The sequence below is a fragment of the Sminthopsis crassicaudata genome, chromosome 5, assembly GCF_048593235.1.
Source record: "Sminthopsis crassicaudata isolate SCR6 chromosome 5, ASM4859323v1, whole genome shotgun sequence".
NCBI classification, from domain to species: Eukaryota; Metazoa; Chordata; class Mammalia; order Dasyuromorphia; family Dasyuridae; genus Sminthopsis; species Sminthopsis crassicaudata.
In genome coordinates this window covers 44326755-44352897 of record NC_133621.1, presented here as the reverse complement: position 1 = coordinate 44352897, position 26143 = coordinate 44326755, and the positions used below count along the sequence as shown (strand labels likewise).

Here is a 26143-nt window from a genome sequence, read left to right as displayed (position 1 = left end):
TTTTGCCTCAGTTTCCTCATCTATAAAAACGAGCAGGAGAAGGAAATAGCAACTACTCTGGCATCTGTGTCAAGAAAACCCCAAATGGAGTCACAAAGAGTTGGACCCAAGTAAACATTTTTTGGAATAAGATTTTGGAAACATAAGTGCTGAGCTGTATGGATCTTCTTCCTTTTGTCTCTCAGATTACCTCAAAGAAGTGGATAAGTGGTTGGAAGTCCTTCTGCCTAAGGTGAAGCCTTACCTCTATCAATATGGAGGGCCAATTATAACAGTCCAGGTAAGGAGTCAGGAGGGCTTCCAGTCCCATCCCTGCCTTCATGCCCCAAATGCTGCCTCACATTGTTGTTCTTTCCATCATTTTAGCTTCTTCTTATTCTTATTAGATGCAGTGTTTCACACAAAGGAAAACACTTCTTGTATTTTTTTATCACTTACAAAAATACAATGTCATAGTGGACAGAGAGTCCTGAACTTTGATTGAGGAGGGTCAGATTCTTTCTCTGATGCTTATTAATTGAATGACCCTTCTCTGAGCCTCCATTTCCCGATCTATAAATGGAGCTAAAGGTATATTATTTACTTTGCAGAGTTGTGAAACTTAGATGGTACAGTGTATGAAAAGCACTATAATGATTATTATTGCTCTCCAAAAACAATGTCAGATTGCTTACAGATGTTGCAGTAATCATCATGATTATAATAGAAGTGCTTTGCATATATTACTTCATGATCCTCCTAGTAATCTTGTGACAGAAATACTAAAAAATGATTATTGCAATTTTATAGATAAAGAAATGGAAATTCAAAAAAAGTGAATGTTTGAGGGTGGAATTCACAAGCAGACCTTCCTTTCTCCCAAGTACAACACTCTGTCCTCTATACCTGCTTTATACCCTGCTACTGCTTTATAATTTATTTAGTCTCTCTGGTGTTCAGTTTCTTTATCCTTAAAATAAAGGAATCAAATTAAATCATCTCTGAGTCCATCCAAGCTCTAAATTCTAAGATTCTGTGTGATAGGGGAAGAAAGTAGAAAGGGATAAGTGACATTTTTTTCCTTTCTTTTTTTTCCCTTGTAGGCTTTTAGGATTTAGAGGTAGCATGGAGTCCGTTCCCCCCAAAACTTACATGAGTTGCATTAGTAGCAAAATTAGAAGCTTTAGAAGCAGAATTTGAACTAAGACATTCTGGCTGTAGAACCAGTTATTTTTTCAGTTTATTTCACTTCTCTTTATTTGTCAATTTCCTTCTTATATCTTCTCTATTTTTCCTTGTCCTTTTCTATTTTCCTAAGATTTTTGCTTTCTACAGGAGCCCATCTGATAAATGGTACTGGATAAATTGAAAATTGGTAAGGATGGATCGGAAACTACTGTACATTCAAAAAAAATCCCCGCCTAGGTTTCGGAATGTAAACCCATTAATACTGCTGTGGGCAAGGTCATGTTTTGGTGAACATTGTTGTCGCCCCATCAATCTGTGGATCTAGTTTACATGACTAAGATTGAGGGACTTTTTGGGTACTCTTCCTCAGAATCTCCTCCGTAGTCTCCCCTTCAGTGTTTCTTACTCCCTCTTACTTTCTCTCATCATCTGGTTTTCTTTATCTGTCCTTTTTCTTTAGCCCCTGCTTCTCCCTAAATCACTTTCAGTTTCTCCCCACAGTTTCCCCACCACATGGTTATTGAAACCTAAATGATATAAGTCATTAGCGCTACAGAATCTGGTAGAGGTTTATGGCCTCTCCTTGAAATTTCCTCCAGAATTTATTCATCCCCAGCAGATTTAAGGTGATAGATAGCACCCTCATCAGAGAAGGCTGGAGGCTATCAGATTTGATGAGGGAATATTTGGGGGGAAGGTTAAGGGAGGATGTTCTTGGTGTACAGGATGATGGCAGATGGCTGATTCCAGTTTTAGACTTTCACACATAGGACAGCCCTTTCGGATGAGGAGGCTGAGAAGTACCACACTGTCTTTACTCTGAGAGTTCAGGGCTTAAGTTGTCCAAGAATACAAAAGTCTTTGTGATTAGTCTGGTGATTAAAGAATGTCTTTCATGGTAGAGTCCAGCCAGAATTGAGTCAGATCAGAAAAATCAACCCAGTGGGGTTAGGCAAACATTTAGCCTACTAACTCCGTGGTTGTCTTATCAGTTGAGCAGGAAACAATTATGATTAAACTAAATTTACTGAAATTTCACCTTTGAGACTATGGTAGAATCTATTGCTGTTTAGAATTGTTGTCAACGTCATCATCCTTATTATTGTTGTTATTTTGGAAAGTCCACTGATGTCTTGCTGGTCAATGGTCAATAAGTCTGTCAATAAACATTTATTACTTTATGTCAGGCTCAATGCTCAGTTCTGGGGATATAAAAAAGACTAAGTAGCTCACAATCTAATGAGGAGACAAGAAACAAACATATGGAAAAGCAAGTTATCTACAGGATAAAACAAGAAGTAAGAGGTCAAGAAAGGCTTCCTGTAGAAGGTGGATTTTTAGTTGAGCCTCATAGGAATACAGTAGGTGGAAATGAGGAGCAAGAGCTTTCTAGATATGAGGGACAGTCAGAAAAATTCCCAGAGCTGAGAAGAGCATCTTGTTCTTGGAATAACTAGGAGGTCAGTGTCATTGGGCCAAGGAGTATAAGATGACTGGAAAGGTAGGAGGGGGGAGGGTGTGAAGGGTTTTGAATGCTAAACAAAGATTTTATATTTGATCCTGACGATGTTAGAGAGCCACTGGATTTTACTGAATGGGCTATTGGCAGATTAACAAAACTGCTACCCCTTTCGGCGATTCATTGCTCATCTCAATCCTTCCATTGACCAGGGTCTCTTTGAAAATCCCAGTGTTCTACATTAAGCCTTAAGTTTATAGTTTACTTAGATGCTAGCAAAGTGTTTGACATCAAAACCCCCCCAAAAAACTCAGGCTCTTCTTGTAAACAAGATGTAAAAATGTGGGCTAAAGACCATCATTTTCTCATCAATCAGTGGATAACATAATTCATCATCAGTCATCTGGAATAATTAGCAGAGTGATGGTGTCCAGGAGTAGGGACAATCTGTACTGGTTAGAATTAGTTTAGTTCTTAGATCTGTATTTTAGGGAAAATATTTTTTAGCTACAGAACATCCAAGGAAAAGCAGTAAGATTGCAGGAGGGTCTCACATTCATGCTATAAGGATTAATTGAAGTTACTAGAAGACATGGAGTGGAATAATGGGAATAAAAATGAACCCCTCATCTTTTCAGCTTTCATTAATGTATTATCTTCCTCCACTAAAATGTCAGCTTCTTGAAGACAGGAATTGTATTTTTGCTTCTATTTGCATTCCCAGCACTTAGCACAGTACGTGTGACAAGGTAAGCCTCTAAGTCGTTATTGATTGGTGAACTTGAAATTAAATAAATGCTTAGAATTATTTTGGACTTACTATTGTTTTATTTGGCCCTAGAAAGCAAAAATAGAGACAATGAGTGGAAGATGCCACAGGCAATTTTTGGTTTGATATTAGGAAAAAGTTCTCAACTCATAAGATTTATGCAACAGTGGTATGGACTTTCAGGGGAAAGTATGGCTTCTCTCTGGGATTTCTGGCTGTATTTATGGGTTAGATGAGTTAGCTTCTTTCCAATTTTTGAGACCTCCATGGTAGGAGATCATTTCATCTGACTCAAAGATACCAAGTATCAAGAAATGATAAACCTTTTTTTTGTTAAGTCTTTGTGATGGAAACCTACAGTTAAAAGTTGGACTTTTCATTTTATCATAATCATTGTCTGGGAAGAAAACAACATATCATTGTCTCTGGGAGGTTCTTAATATCCCTTTTTCAGTGTCTCTGTGTGTATTTGTGTGTGTGTGTGTGTGTGTGTGTGTGTGTGTGTCATTCCATGTCCCTTACCATTGTCTTCTTGCCTCTCTTGTGTGTCATTCATTACTTTTTTCCCCCCACTTTTTTTTCTCTAACCTTCTCATTTTATGGCCATCTCCCTTCTTTAACTAGCCATAGGACAGGACCAAAGCATGTTTTTCAGAATTATTTATTTTGGTCTGTAAAGTAGAATTTTATGTCATTTCTATTTAATTTGAAGAGCAGACAAGTGTAGAATATTTTATTTTTTCTCTTAAAAATATAAAGACTTATTCACTAAGGAAACTCTCCCTCCATTTTTGGGGGTGGATTAGTGGTCCTCCAAAGAGAAGATACTTTCTCCTTGTTATAATATATCAGAACAATTTTTTTTTTTTTTTGTATTTGTGTGTCAGTGGACAATCTCTAGGAATCTGGTAAAGCTTATGGAGCCCTTTTCATATGAGTATTTTTAAATACATATCTTTATAAGGGAAACCACTTATTTTGAAATAGCTTTTGAGATATACACACACACACACACACATTTTTTTTTTTTTTAATTATGGGCCTCAGATTTTGAGAAATCCCCTCTTTAGAGGCACCAATGATAAATGAATTCATAGATTAGGAAAAGAAATAGCCAAATACATATTAATTATGGACTGTAAGAAAAGGCATAAAGCTAATACCATTTTATCTTTGCAGACTTATATATCTTTTCTCAGAGCAGAAGTTATGCTTGAGAATATTCCATAACTTTTTGAAAAGTTGTATTTTGTGTGTCAACTTTTGTATTCTTGGATGCATTGAAATAACAAAATATGAAGTATTTGTCCAAGGACCCATTTCTTTAGGGACCTGGCTACCAATGAAACTTTTAGAGAATTAAAATGAAAGAAAAGAGAAGATAATTTAAAAAAATCAATATTTAGTAGGGCCTGAGGTTTTGAGGAAATTAGACACAAATGAAATTGATTAATATGGCAGTATATTCCTACCTGTCCAACTTGTACAACCATTATCTTCCTATTGGAAGTCTACCTTAGAAAGTCCACCCAACCTGCCGTGCGCCTTCTTCTAGATAAAGTGCTTCCAACTATTTTGCCTCTTGGCTTTTAGTAAAACTTCTTCATGCCTCCTATTTGATATGAAAGGAAATAAATTCTAAAAGTTACCAATTATGTGCTCATAAGAAATTAGAGAGATTATATTTGTGTTAGAAAAAAAACTTTATTCAGACAAATAAATTGCTTTTTCTTCCAGATATTAAACATCAACTTTTTTCAGAAACCCCACTAATTTTAGAGTATTATAATGGATTAGTACAGTTATTTGCCAAATATTTATTCCCCATATTCTCAGGGTGGGGAGTTTGGTTATTCCATTATGATTTCTGGATTATCAGTGGAAACATGGGCTATTCATTGTTGATTCCCTCACAAAAACAGTGTGACTTGGAGTGCCTGGGCCAAGATCATGCATTTCTAGCTGGTCATGAGTATGTTTCTCTTTTCACATAATTCTCAGGTTGAAAATGAATATGGAAGCTACTTTGCTTGTGATTACAACTACCTCCGTTTCCTCCTGAAACTCTTCCGCCAGCATCTTGGCGAAGAGGTGGTTCTTTTCACCACTGATGGGGCCAGCGATGACTATTTAAAATGTGGAACTCTTCAGGGTCTTTATGCGACAGTAGACTTTGGAACAGGTGAGTGGTCATATTAATGAGCAGGATGCTTCTGGGCTGTTTTGGCTTTTCCTGAAATTAACCACCATGTGGACAGTTATTTTGTGTGTGCACCAACTTCTCATTTGTGTTTTTGAGAAAGAGCTAAAATAATAAATAATAAAACAATGCATTATCTTCCTACAGTGTTTTAGGGTTTACATAGTGCTTTAACATAAATCACCTTAGTTAAACATTATAATCTCTACAGTGCTAGATCTGGAGTCAGAAAGTCCTGAGTTCAAATGTGGCCTCACACACACATCTGAACAACTCACTTAAATTAACCCTGTTTACCTCAGTTTTCTCTTCTATAAAATGAGTTAGAAAAGAAAATGATGAACCACTTCAGTATCTTTGTCAAGAAAACTCCAAATGGGGGCGTGAGAATCAGATATGACTGGAAAAATGATTGAACAACAGAGCTAGCATTTTTATGGTGCCCATTATATATATGTGTGTGTATAATATATATATATATATATATATATATATATATATATATATATATATATAAAATTATATACACACTCACACACATATGTGTGTGTATATGTATATGTGTATATATATATATATATATATATAATATACTGTATTAAGTGCTGCAAAGATTTTGTTATTTCATTTGTTTCTCACAACAAACCTTGGAGGTATATGACATTATTATTTCCATCTTACAGTTGAGGAAACCAAGGCAAATACACTTAAATGGCTTGCCCAGAATCACACAGAGCTAGTAAGTGTCTGAGTGCAGATTTAAATTCAAGTCTTTCTTCCTCATTGCCCAGGGCTCTATCCACTACACTGCCTGGCCAGTCTCAGATATTTTCTGTGTATCCTGGTCAAATTACCTCACCTAAACTAAGTCTCAACTGTATGTTGAGTGAGTCCAGAGATAACACCTCCTTCCCAAGGTTGCGAGGATTAAATGAGGTAACTGATGTCTACATCAGGAATAAGATAGCAGATTTGTAGAGATCAAGTGAGATTATGTATATGTATGTCTCTGTGTATAACATACACAGACACACATATATTAAGGGCTTTGCAAACCTTGAAATCTGTATTAAAGTTACCTAGAACCATCATCATTATTATTACAGCTCCCTTGATTTCCTCCCAAACTAGGCCTAGCAGACTCCCTCAGGATATTTTTCCCAACCATTCTGGGAGTATTTGGTGAATTTTTTATACTGTCAGTCAGCAAATAGAAGAAAGATGAAAATAAAAGTAACTTCTCCCTCAAGAAATTTATTTTCTATCAGAGAAATAACTTGAATATACAAAAGTGTGACATATATATCAAGTAAACACAAAGCTTTTTCATGGGAGTCAGCAGGAGCAGCAAACAGAGGGACTGGCTTAGCCTCTTCTAGAAGGGGAAGTTTAATTAAGCAGGCTTTGGAACAAGACAAAAGCAGGAAGTTGTCTGACTCCTCGCTTCAACCTTAGTCATCAGATTGTTACCTCCTTGAGTTGGCAGATGTCATCTTGTACTTCCTCTCTCATCTATCACAACACCTGGTTTTTACTTTGAAGAAAGTTCTGTTTTAGGACCAATGAATGATCTATCAGCCACGGATGCCCCTGAAAACAGAGTTTTATAGGTGGAATCATGAGCCCACAAGGAACTTTATCAGAGTCCTTGGCTTTCAGGGACGTGGTCCACATTTCATTTCAAGATTTTTTGTTCATGTTGCAAAAAATATACATCCATTTTATATATAGATATGGATATGTGTGTGTATATTATGTACATATTTTTGTGTATATATATATATATGTACATATATATATATATGTACATATATATATGTGAAATACACACCCATATTTGCACATATTTATGTATTTTTCTTTCTCTAAAGATGCACCAAAGAATATCCTGATATTTCATATTGAAAATCACTTTGAATAAATTTGGGGTTTTTGGGGGGAGTTTTTATATTAATTTGATCTTTATGTATTATTTCATTATAAAAAATTTTAGGAAGAGAATTTGTTTGGGTCACAGCTAGTCAGTTGCATAGGAAGTGGTGATGCTGATTTCCTCTCCCTGTTCTGAGACACCTCCTTCCCCCCACAAAGAAAGGGCAATTTTTTTTTTGCTGAGAGGAGTCCTTGGTCAATGATATACTTATGTATAATAGTAATAACCATGGCTGAACATGGCTGTAGCATTGCAAAGTTTGCAAAGTGCTTTGTAGGTGTGTGCATATTAATGTGTATTCATATATTGTGTGTATGCAGCATTAATACAGAGCAACATATTAGTATGATACATGCATAATTCTCTGTATATATGCACACATGTGTGTATTATAGAGTAAATTTATCGTGTAACATACTGTATGCATGATCAATTAGGTATAAGTTATATTCATATAATGCAATATAAATCAGTAAAATGTTCTCTGTATGTGTGTGTACATATAGACATAAATGTGTAGTCATTTGATATAGGTTTTATTTGAAATATTTATATATAATAAAATTTATTGAAATAATAAATAAATAAAATAAAATTAATTGAAATAAGTTTTATTATTACTCCCATTTTGAGGTGAAAAACAGAACAGATAACTGACTTGCCCAGAGTCGCACAGCTAATATCTGAAGAAGGATTTGTACTTGGGTCTTGGATGGCAAATCCAGAGAGTTATAAATTGCCATCTAGTTGCTTATATCAAAGTCCAGATAGATTACTGTCATAGGAGTGAAGGCAAAACTCCTTTTAGCTCTGGAGTCTTCAAGGAAGAGATGAAATAATTACAAAAATTTTGTTATCAAAGTTCAAAGAAGGACTGTTTCTGCTTTTGGAGAGCAATCAGTGCAATTCTTTAAACCTTTATTAAGTGCCTACTGTGCACCAGACACAGATGGACTTTTTGGATAGATATGGACAGGGCATTCTGAGATGGTTATTTGGACATTCTCTTTTTGATACTTTTTTTTTTTTTTTCCTAATTGCACATGAATGCTCATGGTCTCTTTTTATGTACTTGATCCTCCTACACTTCGCAGGTCACAACATTACAGAAGCCTTTATGATCCAGAGGAGTGTTGAGCCCAAAGGACCCTTGGTAAGCTTTCATTTCTTTCATGCCAGGGAAGGATGGATGCCAAACACAGGTGACTGTTTTAGGGGCCACGAAATCCGTAAGACAAAGAATCCCAGAATTTCAACCTGAGAGGTTGTGTGGTCCAATCCATACTCAAAAATCTACTCGTCCTCTTCCCTGACTCCTGGCCAGGAAGACTTCCAGTGATGGGCAGGAAATTACGGGTAGCTCTAATCTTTCACTTTTTTTTGACATTGAGCCCCAATCTACCCCTCTACCAGTTGTGCCCATGAGTCTGATCCCTCTTGCCTAAGACACCCCTTCAAATATGACCATCATATTTCCCAGCAGTTGTCTCTTCACTAAGCTAAATAAACCTTGTTTTTCCACCACATTCTATATCCATCTGCCTGTCAAATCCTCAAATTATATTGGATTTATTTAATTGTTTGAAAGTTGATTTCCCCTCCCCTCAAAAAAACATAAACCCTAGAATTTTCTGAATCTTTGTGGATCCATACTGTTTGGTAAGAATTTTCCAAAAAGAGAAATATAAAAAAAGGGGTTTGAATTTTAGGGAAATGAATAAAGATTTTTCTTTTCTTAAGCAAATTGGAATCATAAAATAATATAAATAATATAAATTGAACATAAATTAATCAGAAATTGATCATAAATATAAATTGATCATGGATTAGTTGGTTTTTTTATGATCAGTTTAGCTTTCCTATCCTAGTTCTTTTAACACGATTAATATATGAAATTTTGATTTCTAGACAACTTTTTGATACCTGGCATAGTATCTCTTACGTGTCACTGTTGCTCTATGAATATCTGGTGTAAGGGAAAAGATGCATTGAATATAGAATTAGAGTCTCCATGTTAATCCTAAATTTTTGCTTTTTAATAATGATTCCCTGAGCCACCTCTCTGGATCTTTGTTCACTTATCCCTAAAATAAAGGGGTTGTGTAAGGTCCCAACTGGCCTTGTGGTTGAATGAGCCAATAAACAATTCCCAACAAGCGAGATGTACTGTGTTCCTTAAGGTCCATGATCGAACATTCATAACAGTAGGGCATTGGACCAGAGATGATCTTTCGTAATCTTTAGTAGAAAGAGAACCAGATTTGGGGCTACAAAACCTAGATTCCACTTCCACTAGCTGGATATCCCAGGCAAGTTGCTTTATTTCTAATTTATCTCTAATTTGCTACTAAGGCAGCAGGTCTTAGTAGTTACAATACTGGGTTTGTAGTTAAGCATTCATAATTCAAATACTTATTATTTGTGTGATTGTATCTCAGTCTGTTTCCTTACCTGTGAAATCAGGGTAGTTAATAGAATTCCTTCAAAAAGTTGTTATAAGGGTCAAATGAGGTATTTGGGGCAGCTAGGTGGCACACAGAGCACTGAGTCTGAAAATCCAGAAGGTTCATCTCCATGAGTTCAAATCCTGTCTCAGACACTTACTAGCAATGTGATCCTGGACAAGTCAACCCTGTTTGCCTCAGTTTCCCCATCTGCAAAATGAGTGGAGAAGGAAATGGCAAACCATTCTGGAATTTTTGCCAAGAAAACCCTAAATGGGGCCATAAAAAATTGGATAAGACTGAATAACCACAGCAAAGTGCTTTGCAAACCTTAATTTGCTATTATTATAATTAAAATTTGCTTAATTTGCCACTTTTATAATTAAAGTGTGCTTACTTTGCTGTTATAATAAAATAAAGTTAGAAATGCTCTTTAAGCCCTCATAAAAATACTCCATTAAGCTTAATCTCTTGTATTCTAACATTCTTCCTTTCAACATGTTTAAAAAAATTGATCTTTATTTTTATAGCATCTTAATTTACCATCCCTTCTTCCATTCAGAGAACTGTCCCTAATAACAAAGAATTAAAAAGAAAAAGTATTTCAGCTAAACTATACAACAGATAATTCAGATCTGACAATATTTACAGTGTTCCACAGCCATAGTCATCCATCAATCAGCAGAGAGAGGAGTTTCAAAGTCTAACTTTATGTAACACCATGAGAAAATAGTATAACAGTGTCATTTTGAAACTTTTTGGAAGTGGTACTAGGGCACTGTTAAAGTAAATAGCTTATAAAATATAACACTTCCATTCTGTGGTGGTAAATGTTACAAGTGAGGTTCTTCCTTGTTCACTTTCAGTCCCTTTACCTTTTTCTTTTGTAGATCAATTCAGAATTCTACACTGGATGGTTAGATCACTGGGGTGAATCTCATCAGACAGTCAGCACCAAAAAGATTGTCGATGCTCTCACTGACATGCTTTCCCGTGGTGCTAATGTTAACCTGTAAGTGAACTTGGGGAAAGAATTTTTCTTTTTACTTATTTTTCAAGGAATGTAAGTAACTCTCTTTGGAGGAATATAGTGAACACTAAATGGATTTTTCATGGTTGTAAATCATCTTCAGCTCTTTCTTATAATATATTATATTGATTTGAATATGGAATATCCCCTAACTTAGGCCTTGTTCCTAACATGAGATCTCTTTGAAAAGCAAAAAAAAACCCAAAACTGGACATATGAATAAGTGAGAAATAGTGTACCTTGGTAGACAAGAGAGATGGCTTGGAAGACTCATGAATCTTTAGACTATTTCTGTGATAAATATTGGCACATATAATAAATACTTTTTGGATTGAATATTTCTCCAGTTAGGATTATGTGATTTTTTTCTTTCTGCTTAAATTTTTTGGGTTCTGAATTGGTATTGGTTGTTACAATAATTTTTTTTTTTAAATTGTATTTTTCTGTGGAATCATGGTGACCTTATCTGGGGTAGGGGAGGGGGGAAGACAGTAGATTTTTGTGGCTTTATCTTTTACTCTTCAACCTTGCCAGAATCAAAGTCATCAGAGTCTCTTTCCTGAATTACTAAGGGCTCTTTTTCATTCAGCAGAACTCTGACAGTTCCCTTTTTCATTTTAGATATATGTTTATTGGTGGGACCAATTTTGGCTTCTGGAATGGTAAGAGTTCATTTGATCTATGAGATTTTCATCTTTGGTTTTCTTTTAAAATCTGGGTATTACAGAAAATTATATTTATATTTTATAAATTGAGTTTCTTTTGTGTTTCCTTTTTTGGGGAAGGGTCACCCCTTCTTTTGTGCCCCACCCTTTCCTTTTTATTCTGACTTGCCCTCATCTTCAAATGTAATTTCATTTAGTGAAGAGTTCCTCTTCATAAAATGGGGCTCAGTCTCCTAGGTCTCAGATTCATGCTGGCCAATTCTAAATGACTCCAGGGCTGGTGAATTTACTTCTGTGGTTTCTTTGTTTTCTTTTTTTTTTATTATTAGTCTTGTTTCACTTACTATTTGCTGTTGTTATTGACTTATTTTTCATAAAATACTCATACTTATGGGAGATAAGTTGGGAATCAGCTCTCAGCTGGGTTTTCCTTGAACTTCTTACTATGACACCAACTTGTTGGGCAAGGAAAGGGAGAAGTTGTAAAACTTAAATAATACCGCATATAGACCTCTAGTAGGGTCAAGGGTGAAAACAATAACACGAGGGTTTGGGCATTGTTTACAGATTTGCTTTATTTTTGTATACCTAGTTCTCATTACTTACGGTTGAAAGGTAAACAGTCACTACAAGGTTGGACCTGAAGTCAGAGGACTTGAATTTGAATCTGGACTCAGACACTTAACTAACTATAGGACCCTGGACAGTACCCCTAATTAGTCACTCTCAGCCTTAGTTTCATGATCTGTAAAGTGAAGTGAGAATAATAGCCAGATCTACTTTTCTTTTAAAAAAAAGAAAAGAAAAAAGAATCAATTGTTTGTTTTTGGCAGGGTTGGGGAGAAGGAAGAAAAATCTATGTGAAAAATCTTAGTGCAATTTATTTACTCTGTGAGATAAGTGAAATGGGAGTATATTCCAGCATGGGAGACAGCCAATGTAAATACATAAAGAATAGAGATGAAGGTTCATGTGAGAGGAAAAGCAAGAACGCTAAGTTAATGAAGAAGGTAGTCTCATTGACAGTGATATTTCAGGTTTGATCACCTCCTTGCGTCTATTACCCCTTCCCTTTTATGTAGCCGACCCTGAACCAAAAATTTTCTTTTCTTTTCTTTTTTAAGTTTTGAGTTTCAAATTCTAATCCTTTCTCCCTTTTCTGACCTCTCCTCTCCCTTGGATGGTAAGCAATCTAATATAAGATACATATATCTGCTACCATTTTCTTAATTTGGTGGCTTTGGATGAATGGATCAAATCTTTTGCAATAATGAAGATCATAAACTCATTGAAGCCTTTTAGAATGTGATAGTACGAAGGAGTGTGAAAGGTTCCAAGTATTTCAGCAGTTTTGACATTTTTAAAAAAATTTTTGATGCTTGTATATTTTTAATTCCTTAATTTTGCCCTCCATTGCCCAAATCATTCTTTGTAACAAATAAGTAATCAAGTAAAAAATAAATTAATACATGGACAGTTAAGTGGTGCAGTGATTAGAGTGAAATCAGGACTCATCTTCATGAGTTCAAATCCAGTCTTAGACTCCAGGAAAGATACTTAACCTTATTTGCTTCAGTTTCCTCATTTGTAAAAAGAGCCAGAGATGGCAAATCCTCTTTCTTTGTCAAGAAAACCCCAAATGGGGTCACAAAGAATTGGACACAACTAAAAATGACTAAACAATAATATGTCTATATAATATATAACAATACAATATATGATATACAGGCCTCATTCCACATCTATAGGTCAGCCCTAGTCAAATGACTGAAATAGTGTAATCCTGAAATTTTTAGTTCATTGTTTAGCCTCTTTTAGGTTGTCTAGAAAGATAAAAATTTTAGAGAAATTGTACTTGTTTTGCCCCCTAGGGGATAGGAAAAATCACGCACAGGATATAGTAAGTAAGCATTTTTCCTAAAGATTAGAATTATTAGGACAATGTTTCCAGAACATATGCCCTTCAAGATGAAAGAGTTGTCAGAGATTGTCCAGTTTAATCTCTTATCCCCTCAAGGGTTGAATAAGATATGGTGATGAAAAACTGAAAAGAGTTTGCAGACTTGTCAGTTCTGCATCTGGAGAGCTCTAATCATTAGGAAATTTTATTATATTAAGAAAAAATCTGCTTTCCTGTATCTTTTAATTCTTTTGTTCTAGTTCTTTCCTCAGGAGTGATATGGTATACATCTAATCCCTTATCCACTTCTTAAGATAGTGGGAAATAGTTCTAAATCTCCTAGAAATCATCTTTTTTTAAGCGAATAAACATTTCTCATTTGGCACATGTTCAGGTCTTCTCACCATCCTTGTCATTTTCCAATTTCATGGGCGTCTAAACATGAACATGATGATGCTCCAGATGTTCTAGCCAGAATATAGTAAAAATGAGACTGGATTTGTAATTTATTACCTTAGAAAAGTCACATTAGCTTTTCACTACAAAAACTTCACTAATTTTTTTTTTTTAAACACAAACTCTTCTTAAGTTGAATTTTCTGTGTTCTGTTGGTTTTTTGAACCCAAGCATAGGACTTTGTAGCTACTCTTTTTACCTCTTCCCTGTTCTTTAGAATCTTACATTCTAATGGGGGCAGAGTGTGATGTTATATGCAATTGCTTTCTTATATTTTTTTCTCTGGGGTCAAACTTGGTCCTTATAACTTTATAGCCTTAGAATTTCAGTTGTTCTCATTCTTTCCATATCTATTGTCATTTTGGATTTATTTTTCCTGGTTTTGTCTTTCACATTGTGTCTGTTATATCACTCTTCTTAGAGTAGAACAATTACTCTTATTCCCACTTTCAGATGAAGAGTCTTTCAAATGCTGGGAGACAATATTCCTGGCTCCTCAGGAGCTCTGTATCTAGTGGGCGTTCAAGGATTCTTGCTCGGATTAACTGTGTGCCAGAGTGATTGCCTTTCATTTGCTCCCTTGTCATTGTTTTTGTGATTTAAAGTTGTTAAACATTTTTGCTTCTTAGGAGCCAACATGCCTTATTTGCCACAACCTACCACTTATGACTACGATGCCCCATTGAGTGAAGCAGGAGACCTCACGGAGAAGTATTATGCTGTGAGGGAAGCAATTGGAAAGGTGAGTTTTGTATAAAAATTCAGGCCTTGAGGATCCTCTTAGGATGAGATTCCTAGGATTAGGAGTCAGAAGGAGAACTCATAATAATAATGATAGTGATGAATAATAAGGCTTTCCAAGTGCTGTACAAGTACTATCTTATTTGATCCTCACAATGACCCTGGGAGGTGGGTGACAATTATTATCCTCATTTTCAGAGTGGTTAATTTGCCAAATACAGTACAGCTAGTAAAGGTTTTTAAAGGTTTGAGGCAGGATTTGAACTCAGACCTTGCTAACTTTAGGTCCAGAGCTCTATCCACTGTCTGTCTGTAAAATGACTAAATGATCTTTTTGATCCCTCTCTGCTTCAAGGTTGAGATATTTTGCACACATGCTTTGGTTCAAGTATAGCAGGAAAATTGTTTTCCATTGATGGTCAAAGTCAAGTGATCTTTGAGATTTACTTTGCATTCTGTGCCTTGGACAGATGCTAGCAGCTTAGAGCTGGCCCAGCGCTGGTGCCTGCCTCTGAGAGCGTGACCTGAGCCTTCCAGGTGGGGTTTCCTGTCTCTTCTGTGGCTTTTTACAAATCCGCAGTCTTTCTGCTCAGTCACTTGAGTTTTTTTTTTTTTAATTTAAAATTTTTCTTAATACATGTAAACAGATTTTATTTAAAAAATTTTTTCTTTATTAAAGTTTTTTTTATTTTTCAAAACATATACATGGATAATTCAATATTAACCCTTGCAAAACTTTGTGTTCCGATTTCCCCCCTTTCCTCACCTCTCCTCTAGATGGCAAGTAGTCTAACATATGTTAAACATGGTAGAAATATATTAAATAAAGATTTTTAATATTTGTTTTTTTTTTAAATTTAAGGGTCAAATTTTTGCCCCTCTTCTCCTTCCTTCTTGAAAAGGCAAGTAATTAGATTTGAATTATACATATAGAGTCTTATGGAACATTTTCATATTAGCCATATTGAAAAAGAAAATACAGACCAAAAAACCCCCAAGAATAATAGCTTAAGAGAGCAAGCTTTTAATCTGCATTCAGTTTTTTCTCTGGTGGTGGATAGTTTTCATCATAAGAGTAGTCACTTAAGTTTTGAAATAAACTTGTGTACACAAACTTTCCACCTGTAAGTAGGGAAGGCTCATGTAAATGTTTTTAAAAATTTTTTTTCTTGAATTTTTAATATCATGTACAATCTTTAAATTTTTTTTTTAACCTTTTGCATTTAACTAATTATGCTTTATTTTTTCATCTGTGCCCTGCTGGAGAATCAGTGAATCCCCCCACCCTTTTTTTTCTTTCAGTGACTTTTTAAAAGTTATATAGTCTTGGATCCCAATATTCCTGTATTGACCAGTGGTCCTTTTATTACTAGGGGTGGAGTTTTGAAAAATATTTTAATTTTTAATAACTATTCCAATCAAGTTATTTTCATTGATAATCCTCTTTATGCATTTAAGATGGCCAAAAAGTCCAGGACATACAAAAACTTAAGAACGCAGGTTAGCTGGTTCTTTCTAGCTCCAACATTTCAAGATATCCCTGCATCCTCTGAAAACTCTCTAAGCAAAATCCAGGAATTTAATAGCTCTTTGTCTCCTGGTACTGAAGAGATGGTGTGGATATCAGAAAGGTGTTCGGAGGCTTGACCTGATTGTCAAAGGGGGCACCCAAAAGTTAAGAACCCATCTTTCTTCCATGGAGAAATATTAAGAGAATAGAATTTAGGCTTTACAGTCAGATGCCCCATAGAGGGACAGTTCAGATTTGGGACCTTTGTCTCTGAATTTCTTTCTTATTTTCTAAATTCATGGTTCTGCCATTTCAGGAGGTGGGGGAGATGCTGCTGGAGCATTTCTCTCTTTTCAGAAATTCTGGTTCTAAAGTCACATGCAGGAAGGTCCTTCCTCCCTGCCCTGGCTTTGCCATCCTGCACAGCGACTTGTGGCCTGGGATTCTGGTCAGTGCCCTTTCTCACCTGCCCTTACCACTCAGAATCTGATAAGGTCCAGATATCCTCCCACTTGTTTTTAATCGAGTTCTTTGCAAAGGTGAGAAAGAGGTAGGGTGAATGCAGCTCCTTCTGGACAGACTACATAGGTGCCTGCTCCATCTATTCAGTACCAGGGGACAAGTAGTTGTTAAGTTGTTAAGCCCCTGGTTTTGCTTAAGGCATTTTCAGAGGGTACAGAGCTTGAAATTTTGGAGCTAGAAAGAACCACAAGGTTCTTAGGTTTTCCTGGACTTTTTGGCAGTCTGATTACTTTGGAACCCTTTTCAGAATAACATACATGGTTTTTTATTATAATTGAAAAAAATGCTAAATTTTAGAGGCTAGTGAAGATAAAAATGTAAAATTTTTTCTGTCATGTTCCCCGACTCTCAGAAATTGGGGATGCCCTCTTGGAGTTCTGGGCACCCCAGATAAAGAACTTCTAATCTGACCTGAAGCATCTCTGTCTTCTGTGTCATTCCTGGTCCTTTTCTTGTAGCATCTGCTCCAAGAATGGAGAGCTCACTGCTTCTCCCAGATTGCTGTTCATGCAATAGGACTTTGTATCCTTAGATGGGACCAAAACCTGCCTCTTTGGCCACATGTTGTACACACCTAGAAAGTACTTCCTCCTCCTCCTCCTCTTAACCTCCTCTTTTTATTTTATTTTATTTTTTTTTCTGTTTCACACTATCCAATCAGTTTATTCAGTATCTATGAAGGAAAGTGTTCATATTCTTACAAAGAACTGAAAAAAAATCATACAATTATGAAAACCCATGTGCTCAGGGTCACTCTCACCTTGTTAACCTCCTCTTTTTAGGAGTCTCAGCATTCTTCAAGGCCCAACTCAGGTGCCATCATTATGTTCCTATGTCTGGAAGCCTCCTAATGGGTCTTACTGATCCCCATCTTCTCTCCTTTGAAATATCTTACCTATTATAGTCAATGTTCTATCCCCCTTTTCTCCAGCAAGAAAAGGCAAGCTCTTTGCTGCCTAAGGCTATTTTCCCCTTACTTTGTTGCTGTCTTCTTAGCACCTCCCATCATTTCTTGCTTAAAGTATGGGCTTCATAAACGCTTGATGAATTGATGGGGTTATGGGCCAAACCTGTGATTCATTAGCAAAAGGAAACTTCCTCTATGGCACAGGCTGGCCTTTTGATGCAGTGTCTAATTTTAGGGATTTACCTGGAGCCCTGTGAAGTCACCCACTCAGTCCATAGGTCTCTGAAGCAGGATTTGTGTCTTGTTCATTCTGGCCCCAAGACGGGCTCTGCGTCAGGTTGTGTTGCCTCCTTTGAGGAGTTCAGCTGCATCCCGTCCATTGTTCTGGCTAGTCCTACCTTCAGGGGCCAGCCAGTTTTTCTGGCTACTTTGTTTTCAGCCTCTGCTTCTGTTCAGCACAGTGAGCTGTCTGGGCCTCTTGCCTCTGCTGCTTTCCAACTTTTTTATTAGCTCTCACAATTTTAGAGTCTCTGACCCCTTTCTCCAAAAATGGTAAAAGGAAAAAAAAAAGGGAGAAACCGCTCCAGAGAGTCAGCATTGTGGTGATGTCTCCATCCTCACCCCTGAACTGGAGGAATCTGTCTTTGGGGGTGGGGGTGGTCCCCTGCATCACTTTCCAGCAAAAGCAGCTTAATGGAGGCCAAATAATTTGACTAAATACTTATTTATGCTTCTTATTTTATGTTGGTTACCAAGTTTCCAGAACAGTTTAATTTTCAAGGATTTCTGTGGAGGACACCATGTCCTGAAAAGGGGTTTGACCTGGTTTACAGAAGCCCCATTGATGGGTTATAATAGTGGATGTGAGAACGATTAATTCATAGGCTTATAAACTCTACGATTGGAAACACCTTAGAGACGCTCTTTTTTAAGTCTTTCACTCAATAGAGGGAGAACCTAAGAACAATTCTGGACCTCACGGGATTTTGAGTAGAATTGGCTTCTTTCTAAGGCCATAAGCTTTAGTTAATCAGAGTAGTGTTTATTTATCACTTAGTTTATTATGTTCTTTTAAGACCAATGATCATTCCCCTTGACTGAGAAAATAAGAAAAATCCAGATCAAGTCTTCCATTATCATGATCATTTCTGTCCTGATTTTCCTCATTTCCTCTCATTCTAAAAACAAAGAACTCTTTTATTCCTCCTCTGAACCTTTCTATTTTGACAATGACTTTCCAAAGAAGCAGAACCCAGCACTGAAAAGAATACCCAGTATACAGCAGGCACTTAATAAATGCTTGTTGGTTGATTGCTCTATCTAGGACAGAATAGAGTAGGAATTTCATTTTCCTTGACCTGCATACTAAGCTTCCATTACAGTAAGTGTAAGATTCTGATTCTGGCCATAATGAACAAATCTGTTTGCCTTAATTATTACTTCATCTGTAAAATGGGGATAATAATAGAACCTGCTTCCCAAGGTCATTTTGAGGATCAAATGAGATAAAAATTTGCAAAGCATCAGGACTATGTAGAGCTATATAGAGCAGAGTAAGTGCTATATGTATCTTAGCTATTTTTAGCTGTTATTATTAGAATTAGATTGCAGCCCAGACTGCCTCTGATGCATCCGGACTGTGTGACCCTGGGAAAGTGACTTAATCTCTCAGTCTCCACACCCCCTTCTATCCCCTGTGCCGCCCCAGAAGTTTCCTTCCTACATACCAGTGAAACCACTGGTCCAGCCCAGAGGCTGCCATAAGCATTTTGGGCTTCCAAATTTTAATTAATGGTAACTTGGACTGAGCTTGCTATCCACTAAAGCCCAGGATATATATAATTTTTTGGTGGGGAAAGAGGGTTAAGTGACTTGCCTAAAATCACACACCTAGTAAGTATCTGAGGCTAGATTTCAGCCCAGGTTTTCCTGACTCCAGGGCCAGTGCCCTAGCCACGGTGCCATCTAGATGCCAAGATTTTTTCAAATGAATTACTACGTAGCCACAGTCCTCCCAATTTGCAATAGGTTGTTATTCCTGATTCTGGCAACGAGGCAGAATTTTGCAAGGTAGTAGTAAGTGGTTCTGTCTTCTCTTCAGCACTCTCTTCCTTCATATACCTTGTTGTCCAACTTTTATTTCTGATGTGGGTAAAAATTAAGGCAGTTTGATTCAATCTGCATTTATTAAGTGTATACTGTATACCAGGGTTGTGAGAATCAAATGCTATATGAATTATTATTATTAATTTTTCTTGGGAGAATATAGGATTTACACAGATAGATAGATATATGCAATTTTTAGGAGAGAAATTGAATTAACTCCTAGGGGATGGGAGAGGGATCAGGGAAATCTTTGAAAAGGTGACTTCTCAAGTGCCTCGGTTCTTACCTAGCCTTAAGCACTGAATGGGCAGTAGTCTCAGTCAGATTGAGATCTTAGTTGAAAAAGACCAAAGTCTCCCTTTGCATCTGGTGCCATCTCCAGTATCCTGATCTGTATCTGGCCATTGGACCAGATGGCTCTGGAGGGGAAAGTGAGGCAGTGACTTGCTCAGTGCTCCCCCACTTCAATACAATTCATTTCCACGTCATGGTATCCCCTCCCCATGTCATGGCCCTCATTGGGATAGCAAGAGACTTTTCTTAGCTGAAACCCAAGCATTTTTATACCTTGTCCTTGAGTCATTTCAGTCATGTCCGACTCTTCATGATGCTATTTGGGGTTTTCTTAGTTATCAGCATTATATTACTATTATAATAATGATCATTTTTTAGTTATTATGACTACTATATAACCATTATCTTCTTGTGATGGCGATGCTACTGATAAGCTGTCATGGAAAAGCACAAGGGGAGGAGAATTTGCAGATCCAGAGGAGTTGGCTGGGGCTTCTCACTTTCTCAACCTGTAAAATGAGTTTTCAAAGACCTGCCATCTTCCACAGAAGCATGTAAGATAGTAAAAATGGAAGTACTTTGAGGTCCATCTTTTGGGCAGAAAGAATTTAACAAAGCATTAACAGTCATACTTGAAATGTCTACAGCTCCTTCCCACCCACGTCAACAGTAAATTAATTGGGGTGATTGGGGAAGGGCTTCCCAGAAGGGAGTCCAAGACAGGCTCATGTCACTTAGCATTTTTCTATCTCTGAGATATTGGTACCCCATGGCTTACCAGTGCTGAACAATGATGACTCTAGGTAGACTTATTTGCTTGAACATTTCAAGGTGCCACTTAGCTAATAGCATCTGAGTCTCCTAAAAAATGCTCTTTGGTGTGGGTTAAAATCTGACTAGACATGGTTAACACTTCAGCCAGAGGTTCAGAATTATTCTGCATAGAAGGTTGTAGGAAGTAACTTTTTTGTATGTGTCAGTTTTCATTTTAATTGTAGGTAGTTATATTTGGGGGGAGTTCTCTGCAGAACTGGTTTTATTCACATAGAATTTGGCAATAATTGTCTGCTTTAACTGGTCACCAAGTTTCCGAAAAATCACTTTTGAGATTTTCATCTTAATTTTTAGAATTCTGACAGTCATAAGGGATTCTGAATTTTGGGTCCCAAAAAGGCCCAAGAATAGGGAATAGGGCCTTAGGATTACAAATTTAGACATGTCCAACCATTAACTTCAGTTTTTCCCATCTATTAGATGAAAATAGTCATAGCTCTTAACTGGATTGTAATAATTGACTCAAATTAGATAAAATGTAAAATGTTTTATCAATTTTGAGGCACCATGTATATATGCTATCTTCATCATAATCATATTTCCTTTTTTTCATAGGCTCTCTCCTTTCCTTCCCCTCCCCAAATGTTCTTCCTCCTTACTCCCCTCCTTAGAATTTCTAGTTTCCTTCCAAGGTCATTGCAAACTCCAGTGGTTTTTCCTGATCTCTCCATCTCCTAATACCCCCCCCCCTCCCCACCAAAAAAAATTATTTTGTGCTGGATGTCTCAGAAACCTTAATGCAGCTTAAAATTTTGTTAAATTGCTTTAAATTAAAATTTTGAATTTTGCTTAAATTTCTTTAAGCTGCACTAAGATTTTTGAGATACTATATTTATTTTGTTATACGTGCACGTACTTATATGGATTTGTCTATAGAATGCAAGGTTCTTGAAAACAGGGGATTATTTCATTTTTCTCTTTTTAAAAACTTTGTTGTCTAGCACAGGCCTAACACCCAATAAGTGTTTAATAAGTGCTTGTGGATTAATAGTTACTAGGTGTATAACATACAATCATCAAGTCACTTGATTTCCCAATACTTTAAGTAACTCTTAGATTCTCACAGATGACTTTCAGTTCTTCGTTGCAACAAAGTCATTTCTTTCCTTATAGAGTTCCCTATAGAGATGAAGTCATAGGTATGGATCACAGAGATGTGGGAATTTTGCTGATGTGCTGCAGTATTTGTGTGTTCCATAATATAGAGATGCCCAGGAAAATGAAAGAACAGGAATGAGGGGGTTGAACTAGATGATCTTTTCCATCTTTTTTTGGCTCTAAATAGCATCCTTTGAGCTTTTGATGCTGTCTCATCAGTTTGTTATTCATCTGTCTCCTGGTCAGTGCATTTGGAGAAGGGATCATAGAATCACAAATTTAGATCTAGGAGGGACCCTCACTCATCACTGAGTCAAATGCCATTGTTTTCTAGTGTGTGAAGCTGAACGTTGTGCTCGGTCACATAGATCACAAGTGTCAGAGCTAGGATGTTAGCCCAAAACTGAAGCAAGTTCCACTTTGTCTTCTGGCCCTCATCACATATAATAACCCCCAGTTCAGTTCACAAGAATACAAGCAATCATTGATACCGTTAAGCATCTTTCACGCAAACTTTATATTTTCTCTCTCTGGTAATGCGAATGTTGGGGAAGGGAAGCAGAGAAATAAAGTAATTCTGTAGCCCTGGCTTTGAGGAAAAGACAGTTGAAATCAGGGCTTCCTTTTCCACCGTATTTCTTCCACTTAAACTTTCATACTCAATAACAATCACACAATGGTAGAACTGAAAGGGACTTTTGAGATTATTTGTTCTAACGTAGCCATTACGTATTTGAAGATCGGATAGCTTCCTTACCTTCTGTATTCTTGATTTTGTGACACTCATTTCTCCCACCATATTTATGTTCTGCTTAGAATTGTTTGTTATTACAAAAAAGTTTGTACAGCATCTGGAACTCTGTAGAGGAAATGAGCTAGAAATAAAACTTGTTTTGTACCTTCTCTTAGAGGAGTGTTTCATTTTAGAATGTCTTCTAAAAAACATCACTGCCACTATATTTATCATACTGCTGCTGGGGTTTTAACCAGGTCTTTTTTTTTTTTTTTCTTCCCCTTCCTGTTCATAGTTTGAAAAACTACCAGAAGGACCTATTCCTCCATCAACCCCCAAGTTTGCCTATGGAAAAGTTGCTATGAAGCAGGTAAAAAAAAATACAATGAATTTGGGCACAATGGATAATAGCAAGAATGTGGAGGTGTATCTCATTTAATTTTATGGAAAGTTTTTTTTTTTTCTAGGGGAATAATTGGGTATATTTAAATTTGGTTTCTATGAAAATAAAGTAGGGGATTTACAGCATCAGTTCATGTAAGTCTCTCCAAACCTTTCTGAATTCCTCCTGCTGGTCATTTCTTACAGAGCAATAATATTCCATAACCTTCATATGCCATAATTTACCCAACCACTCTCCAATTGATGGACATCCATTCATCTTCCACTTTCTAGCCACTTCAAAAAGAGCTGCCACAAACATTTTGGCACATACAGGTCCCTTTCCCTTCTTTAGTATTTCTTTGGGATATAAGCCCAGTAGTAGCACTGCTGGATCAAAGGGTATGCACAGTTTGATAACTTTTTGGCCGGATTTTTCGCAACTCCACCAGCAATGTATTAGTGTCCCAGTTTTCCCACATCCCCTCCAACATTCATCATTATTTGTTCCTGTCATCTTAGCCAATCTGACAGGTGTGTAGTGGTATCTCAGAGTTGTCTTAATTTGCATTTCTCTGATCAGTAGTGATTTGGAACACTTTCATATGAGTGGATACAATTGAAATTGATGAAATCTTTAGGCTCTGTCAGCTACAACTAGGGAGGTGAGAGATAGTCTCTTAATATTCCACCTTGACCACATATGGAATATGCTATCCAGTTCTGGACTACACATTTTAGAAGGACATTCATAAGCAAGAACAGAAGAGAAAGATGGTGGAAAATCATAGCAGCAGTAGCTAACCTTGATGGTGCATCTTTAGTTTACAAAGCAGTTGACATGCATGAGCTCATTTAAGTTTACTGATAATGCTGTGAGGCAAGAGATAGTATCCTCGTTTTACAAGTGATGCTTTAGAGAGGTTAGTCTCCTTGTCCAAAGGTCACTTAGCTAGGAAGAAGTCACAGGAGCCCAATTGTTTCCATCTGTCCCCTTCTTAAGACTCCAAAAATGTATTCAACTGAAGCAAAACTTTTCAAGCTTGTATGTTTCTTTTGCAAAATTTGACTAGCATTAAAACTGTGCTATATATATATGTGTGTGTGTGTATATTCATTCATGACTCCTATTGTTTTCTAAGTGCAAAGCCCAGAGAGTGCTTGTCACATTTTCCATCCTTGACTTGTATCAGATATAAGAGCTCAACATACTAGAAGGAGTGTGGTTTCTATGACTGATAAGAATCTTTTAAAGAAAATTAATCTTAAATCACACTTCTCAAGGGGCTTCTCCAGTTCATTGTTCTATATAATTTTTAGCTTAGGAAAGCTTTTGTTTCTTCCAAACATTTCTATTTCTCTTGAGGGTATCACCCTTCTTCCAGATCCCCAAGTTTAAAAATTTGAGTGTCATCCTCAACTCCTTACTCTGACTCCTCACTCCACGTACCTGCTCAATTGCTGAATCTCCTTTGTCCTTTCATACAATTGTTGCCATTACTCACACAACCACCTTTCCATTCATTACACTCCCCAGTTATCTTTAGCCTGGATTGCTTCAATAGCCTCTATCAGTTTCCTACTTCAAGGCTCTCCCCACTCCGATTCATCTTCCACATGGCTCCCAAAGGGATTTTTTCCCATTTTTCCCAGACTTTTCCCAAGTCTGACCATAAACTTCAGTGATTCCCTATTACTCTTTGGTCACGCAGCTAATAAATGTCTGAGGCTGGATTTGAACTCATGAAGATGAGTGATCCCAAGCCCAGCACTCTATATACTATGGCACCATCTAGCTGCCCTAAACTGCTTTTCTTTTTATTTGTATTTATTTATTCTCTCTGTGTTTGTATATATTCTTGGTAACTTGCCCATTAGAATATAAGCTCTTTCAAAGAAGGGATGCCATAATTACCAGGATGTAGTAGTCCAGTAATTGCTGATTGACTGACAAAAGCTGTGTACATATTCTCTATGTCAGCTTTAGTTTTTGTCTTTTTATTTCCAGTACCTAGCATAGTACCCAGCATGTCATAGGTGCTTAAGAATGTTTATTGTTTCATTGATAGATCGATACGAACATTAGACCAGTCGTTTTTATAATCATCGACATAAAATGGAATTCAGATTTTTCTAAAAGATCCATTGAAACCATGATGAGTGTGCTTAATAGTTCATCTTGACTATTATTAGATTAATATTCTATCTTACTATTGAAAATCATTTGCCCCAAAGGGAAGAAAAATGAGTTTAGGGAAAATAGAAAAAAATATATTTTCTGGTTTCCCCCTCTTTAAAAGGGAAGATGATGTTTTTAACCTCCTAATTTAGGTAGAATGTTTGGTCCATTTTAGACAAGACTGTTTTCATTTACATTTTTTAGTGAATGGTGGTAGGTTTTAGTAACACAGTAACAACAAGTTGAGTGAATTCTTGTTTTATGTTTGGAGATTCTGTCATATTCACTAAGGTTTTTGAAGGCTGACTTTGGTATCATTTATGAAGATAAGCAGGCATTAATTGGATATCTGTTTCTGGTTTTTTTTCCCTTCCCAGGTAAATACAGTGCAAGATTCTCTTGATGTTTTGTGCCCTGCTGGACCATTCAACAGCACATACCCCTTAACATTTGTCCAGATGAAACAGGTACGTTTTCCAATACATAAAGTTACCTACGAATAACACTAAAGAGTATTGCCATTTTGCAGAGTTGTAGTTCTGTGTTGCTTCATTTTTTTCCTGTGTTTGGCTTTAAAGGGGAGCCAAACTTTGGGTAAAGTAATCATATAAATTTTATTTTTAGAATAAAATTTTACTTTTATTTTTTGTTCTTCTATTGCCTAAAATTCTTTTACTTTTATTTTTTGTTCTTCTATTGCCTAAAATTCTCTTTGTATCCATTTCTCTTCCCCAGAATCATCCTTTATGACAATTTCTAGGATTTCTTTTTTGGTTCACATATTTCAGAGTGCCTTAGAGTTTGTTTTGTTCTTT

General features: G+C 36.5%; 1 protein-coding gene across 3 annotated transcripts in view; it reads left to right on the top strand.

The window, feature by feature from the left end:
* The window catches only part of GLB1 (galactosidase beta 1), a 90672-nt gene that overhangs the window by 43428 nt on the left and 21101 nt on the right, over positions 1 to 26143 (top strand). For all 3 annotated transcript variants that reach the window (XM_074272210.1, XM_074272209.1, XM_074272208.1), the window contains exons 5-12: positions 186 to 280; positions 5397 to 5577; positions 8623 to 8681; positions 10863 to 10984; positions 11624 to 11664; positions 14653 to 14765; positions 23064 to 23138; positions 25706 to 25795. In XM_074272210.1, coding sequence (XP_074128311.1) covers positions 186 to 280; positions 5397 to 5577; positions 8623 to 8681; positions 10863 to 10984; positions 11624 to 11664; positions 14653 to 14765; positions 23064 to 23138; positions 25706 to 25795 — 776 coding nt within the window. The remainder of the gene's footprint in view (positions 1 to 185; positions 281 to 5396; positions 5578 to 8622; positions 8682 to 10862; positions 10985 to 11623; positions 11665 to 14652; positions 14766 to 23063; positions 23139 to 25705; positions 25796 to 26143) is intronic.